The sequence below is a fragment of the Falco peregrinus genome, chromosome 9, assembly GCF_023634155.1.
Source record: "Falco peregrinus isolate bFalPer1 chromosome 9, bFalPer1.pri, whole genome shotgun sequence".
NCBI classification, from domain to species: domain Eukaryota; kingdom Metazoa; phylum Chordata; class Aves; order Falconiformes; family Falconidae; genus Falco; species Falco peregrinus.
The window spans coordinates 2,992,391-3,010,479 of record NC_073729.1 but is presented as its reverse complement, the minus strand read 5'-3'; the positions used below and the strand labels follow the sequence as shown (position 1 = coordinate 3,010,479).

General features: G+C 39.3%; 1 protein-coding gene across 2 annotated transcripts in view; it reads right to left on the bottom strand.

Moving 5' to 3' along the window:
• Positions 1-18,089, bottom strand: part of MOB2 (MOB kinase activator 2) — a 116,438-nt gene that overhangs the window by 94,592 nt on the left and 3,757 nt on the right. Inside the window, exon 1 of one of the 2 annotated variants that reach the window (XM_055813818.1) lies at positions 8,238-8,260. The exons of the other annotated variant lie outside the window; for it this stretch is intronic. Coding sequence (XP_055669793.1) covers positions 8,238-8,245 — 8 coding nt within the window. The 5' untranslated portion in view covers positions 8,246-8,260. Of the gene's footprint in view, positions 1-8,237; positions 8,261-18,089 lie in introns of those variants that run through there. 2 annotated transcript variants of the gene reach the window in all.

Below are 18,089 nucleotides of genomic sequence, written 5' to 3'. Positions count from 1 at the left end.
AGCCAAGAAGTAAACTCAGAAATCTTTCATTGCTTTCACTATGGGAAGGTTTCACAGTTACCCTTTAATACAAAGGGAAGCGGTAAGCTGAACAAATGCTTACTGTCAACACTTAACCAGCATAAGCTTAGGAAAAAGCATGAGAGGAAAAGCAGGAGAGTAGGAACAGCATTAAGAGCAAGCACTCGCCCACCATGTTCTGAAGTTAAACAAAAAGGCACAGAAACGAATCAAGCTGCTGCAGGCCCTCTGCCCAGCTCCTACCTGCCACGCAGCTTCTGCCCACAGACACCACACCAGACGTGAACATGTGGAAACCGAACGCTACCCTTTCATGAAACCTTCCCACATTTCTCCCCAGGAAAGGAACAAGAAAAATCGACTGCTGTCTAAATCAGTCTACCTAAAATAAGCCATCCCTTCTCCGACACTCCCTCCCTACCCCGAGGGATTTAAGAAGCATGCACTGCCATGATCTGACAAGAGGTAATCCAATAAACCGGACAGCCTCCCTCTCGCCTGCACAAGGGCACAGCTGCTCCAACTCCTCATCCAGGCCCTGCACCGCCAAATGTTGTCTGCAGCAGTTCAGCCAGATCTTTACTGAAGTAGGAAGTGTCAGGCATTCTTCTAATCAAGGCTGCAATTAGACCTACGTGCTGATAACCAAATCTTGAAGGTTTCTTCTGACAGAAAAAGATCAGCAGAGCTTGGGGTTTTTTCACTGTCCCTTTTCACCTCCTATCTCTGTTACAGTAGCGCGGCTAAAACTTGGTATGCTTCCCAGCAAAACTGTCACCAGCTAATCTCCGCCAGCCACCGGCCCACCCTCCCTGCTGCCCCTCCATCCCAGATGGATCTGTCCACAGGACAGAACCAGCTGCCTCCGATAAACCTGCACGGCTGCATCTCCCAGCACGCCAGAGCCCTCTGAAGTGCTGCATCTGAGCTTCCTCCTGCAGCAAGCGTACTGACACGCTGCCCCTCGCATCCTGCGGGCACAAATATTACTGGGAAAAACGGCACACAAAATTGGAAGTGTTAAGAGTGGCCTGCGTCACAAGAGTCAATGTACTCTGAACAGCAGCTAGGTAACTTCAGGTTGAACAAAATTACACTCATCTTCAATGAGTCACACACCAAAGTACAACTTGCAAAGAAAGTGAATTAAGAACATCCTAGTATAATTTATTTTAGCTGAGAACTTCATGTAGCTTCATATTAAAGTGTGGTTTTGTTTTTTAAGTTTACACACTGAATTTTCACATGACAAAACATCTGGCTGGGAGCATGTGGCAACAGACAGTATGTGATGCACATCCTACTTCCTAACTTCTCTTCGGTAGCCCTGACCAACACGAGTTTGCCATCTGTGGCACTAAGAGAGAGGGAGGACATTTATCACTTTTCTTCTATAATCGCATATTCAATAACCAGGATTTCATACATAACAGCTGCATCCAGCAGTGGACAATATGTTTTATCAAAATCAGTGCTTTACCAGAAGATTACATTGGACTACCCACAAAGGGAATGTGTTCCTGTCCCCAGAATATGCCACATCCCAGTTAGGGAGTGTAATGTCAACAGAAGAAACCAGTTCAACTCAGAGTTGAGCTTTTTTGCTGACAATTTACCATAGAGAGTGACAGAACAAAGAAATTACACAGAATGACTCAGATTTGCATTCACTTTGCTGTAGCACAGCAATTTGAATATAAGAGAGCTAGCCTAATTTTAGCAGAAAAATTGATGTAGAAGCTATTCTCCCAACAATGATAATAAAGTTTAAAAGGCTAAATCTCAGCTAGAACCACATTTATAGAAAGTGTGCTAAAGCATCTGTTAAAACATATCAACCTAATTAGCATTTCCAAAAAAAAAAAAAAATCACACATACATATAAACCATCACCACAGACTCTCACGAGATCTGCAGCAATTAAACAGGATACCTGGAAAACCGACACACAGCTCATTTCTGCAATTGCCCCGGCCCCTCTGCTCTTCTGTTTACCAGGGCAGTCAGATTTTGCCATCCCTGACTGATGACACTTTGTCATCAGATATGAAGTTGATTTTCTTCCTCCAAACAGAAGCATATTCTATCATAGTGACATTTCTGGATCCACAGTTGTAGCAAACAAGAGGAACAACTTTCTAATCATTTAAATATTTATTTTTCAGTGACATATTACCTAACTGAAAATTGATAATTTTAGCCTGTTTTACAGAAAAAAAATGTTTCATCTCATCCAGTACATAACTTGTTTCTGTGACACCATACCACTTAACATCACAGTTTCACAAATACATTCAGCCAGCAAACTGTCACTACCACCATTAGAGTTGATCCTACTCTCCCTCCATCACTCCTCGTCTCTCAGTCTTTCCCTTTGTGCCTCTTCCACGTGGAGGTAATTTGTGCAGCAGTACAGTGACTTGGATCAGAAACTGATCCCAGTTAAACCTGCTGAAATGCTGGTTTTTTTCCTTTAGTTTTCACCTGCATCACTAGCAGGAACCAATTCCTAATGAGATCCCTCAAGCACTTGAGCTGGCAAAGAGTGGGGAATAAACAGCTGGAGTAGTGAGAAGAGAGGACTTCCCACGGCAGTCCAGTTGGCCCAAAGTGCTCAGGGAACTACAGCATAAAATACATAGTCTTCATGTGATACCAACGATTTTTGTTATAGGATACTATGGTGCTTTTTATAAAGACCTGTTACTCCTTATAAATATGTATATTTAAAGGTCAGTTCCACAAAAGAAGACTTCAAGGTTGCCTTTACATATTCTTCAGCTATTGCTAAAACCCTCTTCTGGAGAGAAAGTATATGTATTCGGAAATTTAAAAATTAAAATAAAAAAGATGTGGTGCATAGTGAGCAGAACAAGTTACCAAGCAAGAGTTATTTATGCCAAGTCAAACAAAATTAGGAAGCTCCACAGCTTCTAATGGAGTCATTATACTCACCTTCTCCAGAAGAGGAGTTTATAAAAACAGAGGAAGGGTCACGGTAGCAGCGATCAGACACAACTAACGAAGCCAGAGGTGGCTGGGGCCTGCTCCCCCAGCCCCGTGGCTGCCGTTATTACAGTACCAACACTTATGCTGGGTGCCACGTTACGCCAACCGGCAAAACAAATACCTGCTTGTTTTGCCTCAAGAGGAAAATTCTCCTCTTCCTCAAAGTGATCCACCCTGTTTCCTCCTTCTGAACACTATAAAAAACACTTGAATGTTTTCACATTTTCAACTCCACCTTGATAATTCCACATTTACCTTCTCCAGTCTCAGCCACAAAGAGTAGCAACACATTTGTTACATCGCTCTTTTTTTGCCCAGCTGCACGGGTACTGGGAGAGGAGAAGCCATGTATAAGACAGATTTTTATTGATGTTGATTTTATGCCATAATTTTATAGTTTTCATACTTCAGTATGCTCATGTTTTGTTCAAAATAAATTCAAATGATACAAAATTATGAGCTAAACCTAGCATTTAGTTTTCCAAATAGTACTTGTACATTCTGCATTTTGATACATATGCTAATACCTACCAATTAGAACCATAACAAAGACTTTGAAGATAGGAATTACAGAGAGCAACTTTCCAAACCAGACTCATTGGTTAAATGACAAAACAAACATTAGCACCATTTCTCCTGTATAATGATGCAAAGTATTCTAAATAGGAGAAATAGGGGGATAATTCTAATAGGAAAAAAATTAAGAAAATTAAACAAAAGACTACACATTACAAATGTGACATTGCATTTGGTATGTTCAGCCTCAAACATTGTTGAAATAAAAAATTATCTAAATTTTAGCATAGCTCAAAAACAAAGAGATAACCACTGTGTTTAAGTGGTACAGGACAGATTCTAGGTACAGGATTAGAGATGAGTGACAAACACCATGGAAGGGCTGAACCATGAAATGCATACTGCAGGATTATGGTGAAATTCTTGGTATCTGTAGCAAAAAATAGTCTTACTGTTTTAGGACACTTAAAGGACCAGGAAAGCTTCTATGCTGGTATGCTTTTTTACATAGATGAAGGCATATTTTACATTTTTAGCAACACTGTAATTACATTAGGTTAAGAGGTTGTTTTACAGTAGCCTACAAAAGAAGATGCAGTACAATTTCACTGAATGTGAAGATCCTAATCAGTACTTTGTATTAGCAATTTAATACCAGAGACCACTGAGACAGGGTTAGAAGTTAATACCAGTCGTCTTCCTAGAAAAACTCCTTTGATACAATCTAAAAGCTCCTCCTTTTGTAATACTTAATTTCCATCAATCATCTGCTTTTGTATTAAAACCATAAGCACAATCATATGCATATATTTCTAGTGACCATATGTTGAAATCCTCCAAGTATTTCAGCATGGCAGGAATAGGCTGTTACACTATTAGAATTGTCCATTATGTCACCTGTCCGCGAGGGACCAGCACCAGGCCACTCAGAAGTGCTCGGTAATGGAAGGCGGCTTCTTTCCACAGGAGTTAGGGCTCATGGTTAGGGCTAACCCACCCCAACTGCGCAGGCTTGCTTACCTCAGCAATCTGCACTTTTGAAATAAATAAAGCAGTAGAAACAGAAAAGTTTAGATTTCTGTTCCAGGCTGCTACTTTCAATGTTTGTGCGAGTTCATCTGTGGTTACACCATTCCATAATGACAGCATGAATATGCAAACTGTTGCTAGACTACTTTTTTCTTAATATGCACCCTGAGAAAAAAAAAAAAACACACCACCACACACACTGAACCGCAGTTTAGACTACTTAGATATCTGTATCATCACAAAATACTTTAAACGAGCTACAAATCCACCCACTAGTTAAAACAACCTTTCCTGATCTTCAACTGTTAACACAATTTATGAACACATGCACTTCTATCCTTAGCATTCACCAGCTTTTGTCAGCTGCAAGCACGAGATATCCTGCAAGCCACATTCTCAGTGGGAGCGCTAGGCTGAAGGAAATAACACAATTTGAAAACAGGATGCACACAAGAGATTTTTTGCGTGCACATTCCCAACTTAAATATTCAAGGAAGATTTGGGCAAGGGGAGAACAGATTCAAGCCCAGAGCTTTACATAACCAGCAAAGCAAACAAACAGCAATAAGAGGACAGAACACCCGATTACGCTCCGCATGCTGCTGTCTCACTGGAAGGCAAAGCCAAGAAGCCCTGCAGGAAACACAGGCTAGCAGCAAACTTATTTCCTATTGCTTCTGTGTTCAAAAACATCCCCAGTATGCATAAATCAAGATGTCATTGGCAGTGAAAACAGAAGCCCAGCTTAACTCCATAGCTACAAGGCTCTGTTAATCCCTCTCTAACATTCTCACCAGGGTCCCTAGGCTTCTTTTGTTCTCATAATATCAAACTATGACAAAGCAGCTATGACAATGACACACACAAAAGAAATTGTATTCACTTGTCAGATAACTGGGTAAAAATATCTCCCTCATAAGTACAGTAACAAAAATTAAAGCAAGCAGAGGCTATGTTGCATATGGACAATTATTCAAATTTTTGAACACAAATGTATTTACTACGGCACCCAAAACACTGAGAAAACTCACAGCTATAGTCTAACATGGATCAACATAACACACCAGCATCATTACTTAAGATAATCAGTCTTCAGAAACATTCCTAGTTCATGCATACCTCAGCTCTGGCTTTTAATATTGCAAGGTGCAGCAAGAAAAATGCTGTCCTCAAACCTACTGGAGTGAGAAATTGGAGCAGTAGAAGGCAGTAATTCTTCCTATAAAAATGGAATCTATTGCTTTGACACAGCCATGCTAGAAATCCAGATAGCTTTTCTTTCCACAAGATGCATCACACTGAAGTCTATAATGGACGTTACAAGCACGCTGCTGCCACAGAGCACCCGAACACTTTTCTTTCCTTTACACTCCCATATGTGAACTACTTTCAAAACTATCCAAAGAATTTATCAGCAACTTCTTCACTGAGCTGTTTTGGTAAAAGTCTCTATACCTTCTAGAAGAAAAAGGATGAAGGTGACTAGCACTTAAAATCTGCACAATTTTTCATAATAAAGGCTCATAAGGGCTGTTACAGCCTCATTTACTCCCTTAGCATATGCTGAGGTCATCCTTTAGAAGATACAGCACTTGATCTTCTCCAAGAGAATTTGGAGAACGTAATACCTGAACAAGTCAAGTTCTACTGTATTTTTAAGGAAATGGAATCTCACTAGGAAGAGCTGAGGTACAAGGCTCAAACATTGGACACTGTCATACTTCGGTTATCTTTTGAACTGCATCAATTAAGCCAATGCAAATTATCGTAAAATCTACATGGACAATAATGTGTACACAATGTTTTTGCAACAATTTGATTTAAAACCTACGAAAGAATGAAGCTAGGGAAGAGCTGTGGGTTTTCAAAAGCCTAAAGTGAAAACAGTTCCAAGGAATATAAAAGGCCATTTCCAGTCACTATACAAACCTGATTTATTCTCAGCACGATACCAACAACCCAGAGGTAGCATTCAACCGATGAGCTGTTTGAACTGGCTTGGTTATAGATTACTCTCTTCCCAACACAATCATACTTTCTTCATCTACATACTTCAATACTATTTATGCATCTCCTGATCAAGCTAAGTAAAGCTCCAAAAATAAAGCTAGGATTATTAAGCTAGCATGTTACTAACCATAAAACCTTAAAAATACAAAGTATATTTAGATATTTTCTCCATATCTCTTGTGCATATGCCAAAAAAAAAAAAACACCCACACAACAAAAACCACCAACATGGAAAGCACTCACCTAATGAGACAAAAAAAGTAATCCTTATTCTTTTTAATCAAGGATCCTCCCCATAAGCATTTTGGGGGCCAGAAAGCCCACTTTAGCCTTTACATAATTTTAAGCACCAATTACATTTAGGGAAAGCACCTGCAATCCATGATCTCTTTGTTTCATATTGCCAGATGCTGAAGTAATTCCTACTGAAGGATTATAATTAGCAAACTGTGCTTACACATTAACATTATATTGGAATTGGTTTGTTTTTTGTTGTTTTTTTTTTAAATAAGTAACAAAAAATTACCAGACTGAAAACCAACCCTTCAGATCGTGACAAAAGTTTATTAAAACTTCAGAAGCTTCAGCTCACAATAGACAGGAGGAGCATGTAATTTGAAGTATTTAAATTGTTCAGGAAGCACTGCAGATTCAACACCAAGGCCAATGTGCCATCTGGCATCTCCAAAAACACACCCCCAATCCAAGTAGATAATTGTTTTTGAAAAATAGCTATAATAAACCCAAGCAAATACAAGTTAGAAAAACAACAGCAGATCAATAATACAACTCATATATGTAACCAAGTGGTCTTGTCTCCAAATTTACATTCTATTCTTGCTGATGTTAAAATAGACTCCATCTTAATTCTTTATTCTTTCTGGGGAAGGAAGAAAAAAAGCTGATGTACTTTCACCTCTAGAAAGCTAGTAATAAAGGAAGAGCACCACCATGATTCAGTATTAACATCCTAAGATACTTTCAGTTCCATGGAATTTAAAACTTTCTCCCCCAAGAACCAATTCAGTCGTTTTCCCTCATTATCATTGCATTATCAATATCACTGAAAGTTACTACAAGGACTAACGTATGTCTAATGACACTCTCAGTCCCAAAGGTGACATTTCAACAACAGGGAACAGTAAATACCAGAAAGAAAAAAAAAGAGTGACTTAGTCATCCCTAGGAACCAGGCACTGTAATTCAGGGCCTCTAAACAAGAATGAAATATGCTAAGAAGACAACCAACTTCACGAATAACGAATCTGAAAAAGTTGACCTTAGTCCAAAACGTATTAACTTAAAACAAGAAAGAAGAGATATCAAATTCTTAATCTTTCTGCAAGACATACCATGGAGGTGCAAATGCACAAGTAGCACTATCTTAAAAACCAGGAGGAAAAGCATTCTAATAATACTTCAAGTTTTCCAAACTTAAAATCGTATCACCAACTAATACTTCTAGTACTTCTGTAAGAATAAACAGATATGGAAACGAGTGTTACAAAAGTTGTTTTAGACAGGAGTTATATTTTTGTTCCTCTATAACAATCAGATTTTTATGAAGTATTTCAGCATTGAAAGGGGAGGTATTTGCAAACAGAAGATTAAGCTTTATCCTGCTGTTATGTAAGTATGTTCTGGATATCTACCTCCGCATCACAGGACCATGCAGTATGCAAAACAACAGCCTACCAAGCCTAGTATTCCATTTCTGACAATGGCCAACACTGAAGCAATTCAGAAGACTCCATAAATCTCTGGAAATGCAGCTAATTGCCCAACACCATATCCCAAGAGAAATTTCTTCCTGGCTCTGACTGCTTGGCTTTGATGCACAGACCGAAAACAAGTATTATCCTATCTAGCACTCTTGCTAATGTGGTTAATCTTTACCAAACTGTATTATTTATCTTAGTGAATCATACAGTTTAAACCCCAAAGCTCAACTATGGGATGTATACAAAAAATCTTCCTATTTATTAGTATTCCAACCTTCTATCATATGCAAGACCCTAAAATTGTTCTTATTGTGAAAGTATGCTGGCAAGTCAATTGTTTTAAACCCACTTTTGCTTTATTCTCCCCCAATTTTTGAACTGGCTATTGCTTTTCCACAGGATGAAGCAGAGTAAGTATTTACTGAAACGTAGTTAAGCTTAAGTTCTTCTGGATTTGATTTTGTAGCAAGAGCATATTGGAGAACTCATTCTTTCTCTGGAGGTCTGAGACAGTGCCTGCTGTGATACTCACATTGTCATTTTACCACTAAACTCAAAAAAATTGGCACAAAGAAGCAAATCCAAAATGAGATTAAAAAGCAAGTAATAGTTTCATGTTAGTAGCTGGCTGTCACTCTAAAATAATATTTGTTTTAGCAAGCCCGAGTTAATGAGTAGCCCATGGCTATATGATAACCATTGTCTTCCTTGGAGATTAGACTCGGTGTTGCATAGGTTTATCTCACAATATTTTTACTCCATGTCCTGTAGACTCCACCCACATCACTAGTCTCCAGGGTTCCTAGGGAAACAAGCCACAGGGATAGTTCCTGTAAGCAGCCACATTACTACTTTCAGTGAAAACATGGATCCGATTTGGATTAGTTGTTCCCAAAGCTGTTTGGTCCTGCTTTTTTTTTTTTTTTTTTGCATGTAAAAAGTCCATACACTCAAACGTATACTAGCAAAAGGATAAGGGGACAGTCAATTTCAGTCAGACTCTTTGAGAAACTTCATCTTCGCAACATCCTCTTGTAATGATGTGGTATTTTTCATCCAAAACATACCAAAGCTAGGATGCATTATCCCTCTTACTTTAGCTAATACAAACCTGACCTACTTCATTGTTTGGCCAGCAAAACCAAACAGGTGAAATTAATTCTCCCTCCATCTAGCCAGTAAAACTTTGTGTGCCATTTTTTAAAAGTATAAGACTTAGAATAGTGGATCACAGAATTAACAGCAACTAGGAAAAAGAGCAGAATATCTTCACATTTCACTTTACCAGGAACAAAAAGCCCTGGGTGGATTTTGTTTGCGCGTGCAGCCTGGGTCCCGCATTACAACGGCCTCTGACCTCCTCCAAGCCTCACGTACTTTTTCATAGCTCATTAACAGTTGTCTAATCTTTCTTCTAGAGTACTTGATCAACATAATAAGAGCAGCAAATGTGGAGCAGTTACCAAACTCTAGTTTCAAAGGAAACGGCAGAGGACACAATTTTGCACAAAGCTGCACATTCAGCCCAATCACATTTCCTTTTCTACCACGCTATCAAATCAAGCCCTCCAGAAAACAGAGGCACTTTCCCACTCGAGTACTGTGTAGTCCACAAATCTGGTGCCCTCAAGTTTCAATCTCACATCATTCAGAAGACATCAATCTTTCTCCATCTTAGCCCTTGAGACTGATCAGTAGCATCTTTTGGCCTGGCTTGTGACACCAAATTGCATACACTGTTTTTTGGCATAACTAGGACTAGAACCTTTGCCTGTAAAGTTACAGACCCAACCAAACCACATCCATGCTTTATACTAAAAATGTGCTATGTCCACAAGTAGAAGAAAATATTATATACAAACCATGCAACAAGAACTATTGGCCTAGGGATTAAAGGGCAGGCCATAAAGTTTGCAGCCACAGGCAACTGCAAAGTCACACAGACAGTGTGCTGTGTGTGATACAAGGCTAGCATGTTGCAGGCATCTATTTGCAAAATGTGCATGTGTGATGAATCAGGCCACGGCCATTTATCTGGATGAACAATAAATTACTGCTTTAAGTCAGGCATATACTGGAATTCCCCAGATCCAAGTTCTTTGTGCATTTGTTTTGACAGCTACAGTTCAATTACAAACAGTGACTCTGCACAAGATATTATGTGCAGTATTTCATAATAATATTAAGGTCTTAGTAATAATAGAAAATAATTATTATTCCTTTATTATACCCAGACAGGAAATGGCAACGTATATGCTAGCAAAGTTTTATTACATGTGTAAGTACCATCCTTCTTCCTATATTTGCTTCCTATTTGCTCAAATTTTACCTGCTTACTTGAACTGCAATGGCTGTTGTCAACACTAGGGCCCACCAGCCTGCTGACTTCTCTCATGTACTCTTGGGTTTGCTTAAAAAACAAAAAAGATGGGTTTTTTTACCGTTGTCACCACAAGGGCACTTTTCTACACAGGAAGTCAAATCAAGTTGCGAGTGGATTTGAATTGTGTACATTAAACCCTTCATGGAAGTTGTCATTCAGAAGTTAAGCAACCTCCATGTTAGCTTAATTTGCGATGCTCACAGAAATATTTAACAGTTTATTTTACATTTTTGGCTCAGTTCAGAAATACTGCAGATAGCTGACACACCCTAAAGATGTAGAACGAATGTGGTGAAATGAGTCTGTCTTTATAATAAAGTTACTTCCTTCAAGAATTTTTTTGCCACCTAGAAAATAAAGAAAAGCCCATGTTTCAGAAGGAAATGTTTAAACACGAGAATTTCATAGATCTGCTAAGCAAGACTATTTCTTATTTACTTCAAAAAAGGACAACATACATTTCTACTGAATAAACAAAACAGCAAGTGATTTTTGTTGTGCAATGTAGTGAATAATATGAATAAAAAAGTTCCATGTGTTTCATGAACTGTAGAAAATATTTCTCCATTATCAAGATGATCAATTTCAAGTATTCCCAACCAGTCAACCTCATAAGTTCATGGTTAAATTTGATTTAAACATAAGCATTGATTCTACTAACCATAATGAGAAAATGCAAGTCTGAACATGTACAAAATTTTGCCCACCTGCGAAGTTACACCACCTACAGCAACAGCTGCCTGCTGACATTTTAGCAGATGACTGGGCACATCCTGCCTGAAAGAAGCCTGGAAAACACTTATAAACACTTTTTAAAAAAAAATTCAAACACCCATTTATAGTACTGTGCAAAAACAGGAAGGCCACCCTTTAAAAAGTAAACTAACCACGTCGCCTATCAACTGGCAGCTAAATACCCAGCTGTGCCTTACGAGCGTAACACAGGATGTCCCCTTTCAGAGGAGCTCTCCTAGCATGGCACTTCACCAGCTCAAGCCTCAACAAGCTCCAGTTGACTAGGGCCAGTACTTTCATATTTAGCAGGGTGGGGCAAGAGAGACAACCTCATCGCAGACACTGAGGTTACGAGAATGCAAATCACCAAATTCAGCATTTGGAACAGCACCCACAACTCAAAGTGAAAACCTGTCCTATGCCAGACCACACAGTAAAACTCTACCATCAGCCTAGTAAGAAACATTAATAAATACATCCAAAACCCCCTGAAATTTCAGGTTAGTCTTCAAAAATTGCTCATAACCGACAGCACAACAATAATCAAGTAAGGAAGGGATACAATAAGAACAACTACTGTTAGAAGCCCGTCCAGGAACACTGTGCAGGAGAAACACTACTCCCTTAATGCCTCAAAAAAATCCAGCAGCAGAGGGGCATCCAACAGACCCTCTGCCTTACAAGGTTAAGGCTAGAACGGAACAAAAAATCAGCTGTAGGCATTAGGCTGAAGTACCCCCTTTGTTATTTTTTCTGTTCATCTCTTACCAGTTAGACTTCTTTCAAACCTCAAAAATCAGCTAGTTCAAAAAACAGCACTATCTGGCTACAACAAAAAGGAGTCACAGATGAGACCTGTAAACGTGTAAGAACCGCAGGTTAGCACATGCACCCCAGCGAGAAATCACAAATGAACCAAGAAAGGCTGACTCACCTAACGAAAGACATTGGAGGGGATCGGTGTATCTGAAGATTAGGATACCCTAGACCAGAACCAGCAAATACTACCATTTCCAGTATCTCTTTTCCTAGAATTGACTCAGGTGTTAAATAGCAAGACCAGTGGCCACCTGCGCCTTGTTGAACGTAGGCTGGTCAGCTCCTTAAAAAGGTACCAGCCCCCTGCTACATCAGCAGGGGAGATTTATCCAGCTGACGTGGGGCTGTAGTACTAACGTGGTTTTGTTCCAGACAGCCTATTACATAAACAAGAGATACAAGCATGCCCAGAAGCTTTTTCTTTCTTCCCCAAGTACATTTATTGGTCTAATAAAAGTTATTAGCCCTCACTACAAAATTAGTCCCTTTTTACATCTGATGGAAAGCAGTCACACTAACACTTCATTAGACATGACAGTCATGAAGGTTAGAGTTCCAGCCACACCTGGGTATCAGAGACAAGACTGAAAAGCAAGCTATTTATCATTCATAACACCTGACACAAACTTGAAACCCCAGAGTCAACTCTGTAACCTGAGCCCATCCCCAAAGCCGACACAGAACAACCTCCCTGTAAAAAACCCATCTCTATCCAGTTTTGCATAACCTGTTAAGATACACAGTATGGAACAAAGTCTTTCCTGAGTAACTCCCCGCTGCTTTATAAAGAACTGCACAAAATAAAAGTTCTCTAAATTAGGAAATTCTAGACTGAAGGAACATTAAGGTTGTAAAATGAAGTGGTTAAAAAAAAGTCTCAAGGTCACTTCTCTGCAACCTGGTTTACACAAATTCTGTGCTTTATGTATAAATACTGGGACACTTCTCAGATAAAAATCCCAACTATTTACACATTACAGTATAAAGAAGGGACAGCAGTGATCCAGACCCTGAACACTGACAATATTAAATGAACACTTTTCTAACGTGAAGAAAAAAGAAAACAAAAAGAATAAACAAAAAGCATGCAGATACATTGTGAAGAGCTTGAGTTACTAGACCCGGATCATTTAAAAATAGTTTTCTGCATACTTACATTCTAGCTTAATGGATTTACTCTTTGAATGTTCAGAGTAAGAAGGAATTTGATCTATGGCAGTCATTCCTGTCTTGATTCCAGTTTAACTTCTGACATTCTTCAGGGCCTTGAAAACTGTGTCTAAACTCTGGGTTTGGTACTGCGTGTGTTTTGTTTTGTTGGGGTTTGTTTTTTTTTTAATGTATGTGCTCAATGCTCTTTTTCCACAGTCAGAAACAGAGCTCTATGGATTGTGTGAAGAGCTTGCACTCTGACCAGTTTCTCTTGGCTGGCAGAATAAAAGGAAACTAACTTCACACAAAACTGCCATTTTTCCTCCCTCCAAATGCTAAAATTATAATACTGCTTTTCAGCCATTTACAGTTATACTCATCATTCTAACTGCAAAATTAAATCACTTAAAATTATTACACACTATCTCAGGAGCGGGGAGGCTTCTAGAGCGCATCTGTTTGAAGTGCGGCAACAAAATAATGAAGCAACAGTTCTTCCTTAAGTAGACTCACCGATATAACTGTAATAATATAAATGACTGCAAAACCAATTTAAAAAAAAAATAATCACATTTACTCATTATAGAGCTTGGGACAGTGAAGCTTGGGACAGTGAAGGGCATAGTCTAATATTTATTTTTAAATGCAGAGTAAGATGAGTGAAAAAACTGTTAAGGAGGGCATTAAAAAACTGAACATAGCATGTAAGTTTCACCACCTTATTGCTGACAGTAGAAGGCTAAACATGGGTTAACAACTATGCACAAGATTACTTCAGTAGTATTCCACTAGCAGAAGCCCACATTAAAGTTGTTTAATAGGTCAGCAGTGATTGCAGAATATGCAGATCTAACAACACCGAGTTCAAACTTGTATACACAGCTATCCAAAATTGCAGTCTCTTATAAATTTTACTCTTTCAAGTATGCTTCCTCTGGGCCCACATCCAGTAGATTTAACAGATGGGAAGTCCTAGTGAAATACAGCAAAGCTATGTAGGCCATCACGCGCGAACCGAGCTCCTGGAAAACTCTCTTCCACCAGACAGCTGGACTTGGCCAGGCACCCAAAATACCACCCACCTTCACACGTACACCATGACAGAGCCAGCGCTTTTCCCAGGTAGATGAGACATGATTTAGAGCAAATTATAAACTCCAAGTTATTCATAAATATCCAATTCACTACAAGTATATTTATAATTTAGCCATAAGCTGAATGTAACACAGTAGGACAGCAACTGTGACAGCATTCCGAGGCCGCTACCTGCTCCAAGATACCAGCCTTGTCATAGCACCTCCTGTTTTCAGATGTTCTGCAGTTCTTCCGAACAGTTCAAGCAGAGCGATACAACATCAGGAAATTACTAATTATTTGCAGAGTAATTACCACTAATAATCACATTACTACATGATTACATTCAATTAAGTCCTTGCTGCCACCAGAAAGAGTGCCCCCCTAAGCTTTATGTTCTCACCAGCTCCATAGTGCTATTAACATTATACGCGTAGCCACACAGACAGGCTGCAGGAATTCACTTAGCTGAAAACTAACCTTAGGAGAGAAAAGAAGGATAAAAAAAAAAAAGAAAAGATTAGTTTTCAGTCAAATGAGCATCTTAACCTACCAGCCTTCCCAAATACTGGTGCTAGCACAAAGGAGGAGAGGGTAACATGCAGAAAGACACAAGGAAGGCGCATTGCTACCCTTTCAGAATGCTCAACTCTTCTAAAGAAAGTAATAGTTCATTTTACTTTAGGGACCTGGAGATTGATCTGCTTTTCTTGTCTCTCAATAAAATCCCTGTTGGAAAAAGAATGCTCTCGTAAGAACAAATCTGTATTCATGTGCATTGTACTGACCAAAGGAAAGTAACTGCCCGATACAAATTGTGTGGTTTGCTAAAGTAACATAAAGTAACAAAATGTAGGATTTATTTGGCATTTTCTCCAAGAAATCAATAATTAACTATACCAGGACACTTCAGGGAGCAAGGCTCTGTGGTTATTTTTTATTTGTTTTGCATTACAGCAGAAAAGCCTTGACAGCAACAATCTCAGTAATATAACCGAGCACTTTCAGAACCAGAGATGTGTAAGGGAACAACGTGCCTGAAGAGTTTAAATTGCTCTCTCCAGTCCTGACTCCTTTTCTACAACTACTACAGCCCTGGAAACTCATGTTTCAAACTAACAGCAACTTTCCACTAGTATACTAATGAATATTACAAGTTAATATTTAATGGAGATATTCTTTTACCTGCAGACTATGTTATACTAGTTGTTTTCACAGCTAAGTTCTGGTTTAACAGAGGTACTGCTCATGTCTGCTAAGTATATAAAATAATATTTAAGTCTCAAAAGTAAGCAGTGAACTGAGTGCAAGTGGCTCACAGACGGACCTCAATTTATCTGGGGGGGAACAACCTGAAACCCCCTAGGTAATGTTACACCTATAAATAGAAGTAAATAAGGAACACATGAATATTTCCTGCCCAGGGGGACTGGACATGTCTGGTTTACCGGTTCTCAGTTATTCTAAGCTCCCTCAAAGTAGAGAAAATGGCCTGTGAAGCCAAGAATTTGCAAGGAATGTAGTGCAAGGGAAACACCTGTTGTGAGGTCAGTTAACAAACAGAACAAATAAACACACCATGCAAGCTGTGGAAGGTGAGATGTTGCAGCAGTTTCTGGAGGGAAGACTGCCTTATAAAGGCAGGAGACTTTCTTCACTGAGGATGACTAAAGGAAAGAAAGGGGAAAGGCATCCCTTATGGTTACAGCACCTTTCAGTGTTTCTTCCTTTTTATAGAAATAAGGAAGTTTCAAACAGTACCTAGAATAAAAATCATTAGCTACCTTTTTATATAAAGGTCTGCTAAGCAAAGAGAGCCATGCTCTTCTTGGTTCAACTGTATTATGCACCAGCCAAGCTGGCAGCTAAATATGCTGTGGGATTTCTCTGTTCCCATGACAAGATGCACTTCTTACCATTAATGGACTTGATGATCCTTATGGGTCCCTTCCAGCTTGAGATACGCTATGACTCCATGATAATGCATCCCATTCAAAAACAATAAAGATTTAGTCTAACAGCTGAAAAAATGGCATATTGGATTTTTACTGACTGAGAACTAGAACGCTAGCGTGTGCTTTTTTCACATCTAGTCCTTAGCTGCTCTAGCTCAAGGCTAGGACTTCTCTGCATAACAATATTACTCATATTTCACCATAATGTATATTGAACTGGACAGTGTCTTAAGGCCTTACAAGAAAATTTCTTAAAGACACTTTGATAAATGCAGAATGGACGACAACAAAACAGCAGTATGTGTTACTTCAAGCCTTCAAAATCACTGCTGAAATAACGTGGCAAAATCCTACACGCAAAACAAGTGGGAAAATTCTTAAGCTTTATTTTAAGCCTGATAGTTACAGCTAAATAAAGTAACTACATGACACGCAGGCCTGCTTAACTAGACAAACCCAGCAGCATGCAGACCTTGATAAGTTCTCTTACACTGTTTGTTAAAAATCATCAGTATCGCATATACTCGAGAAGACTGAATTTGTGTAGTTACTGTGCTATCTTAATACGACATACTTCCCAACCACCTATCCTGGTCAGATGAAGACCATGCAAGGCAGCAAACATATGTGGTGTGTATAATGGATTAATTGACATTACTAAATAAAATTTGCAAGTGTGAAGGCTCTTACATTAGATTAGACATTCTTCTATTTACAGCTGTTGCCACTTGCTCCATCTTGCAGATCACAGAGCACCTCAGTAGACTGAACCTGTCTGTGCCATCTTTGGGCACAAATATTCTGATCAGGAGTTTGCTGCTTTCTTCTGCCGCCTGTATTTTCCTGGTCTTTCTAGGTCATTGCTTCTCCAACTGTCCTCAAAGCTGCAGATGTGGGATATGAGAAAAGAATAGCCTTCAATCATTTATAGGCCCTCCTTTTCAAATCACCAGGGCAACATCTGAAAGAACTGGTAATTGAGCAGTGGATGGTATGACAATATGGACCACAAAATCTGCAACTTAAACTAAAGACTGAAAAAATCCCTACTGCAGACAGCCCCTTCCCTTTTATTCCATTTACACTCTAATTAAGTCTGGGAGAAGGAGCTGTGAATATTTGTCAAGTCACTGTAAGGCACGGAAAGGCAGAGAGATAACACACTTGTGTGAAGTTAGCATGGTCCCACAACTTGTTTTTTACTGTAATAAATCCCTCCCAAAAAGAGCTAGACACTCTGCTCTCCAGAAGAAAAGATGGCTTACTACACAACAGATGGTTTGCACCTAAAATTTTTAACAAGCCGCTAGGTGCTGCAGTCTTCCCTTAGAAAGAGCGCTTAGTACTGCAATGAAACCAAGCCACACGGATGAGGGCACTGGCACTTTACCGGTACCAGAACTACCTGTGAAATGAGTGGACCCTGCAGTTCACAAGTACGAGAGGTACTTACACAGATCCTGGAATAACACAGTCCTCTGATGCAGAGAGAACATGGATACACGTTCAACAGAAAATAGTCTTCACTGGAGAGTTCAGAGGTAGCACTTCACTTCTTGAGGATGCGGTTTTTCTCGTGCTCAGAGGCATTCAAGAGTCAAGAGGGAATGCCATTAGTTTATGGAAAAAGCTTTCTTGCAAAGGAAAACATGAAAGAACTTCCCC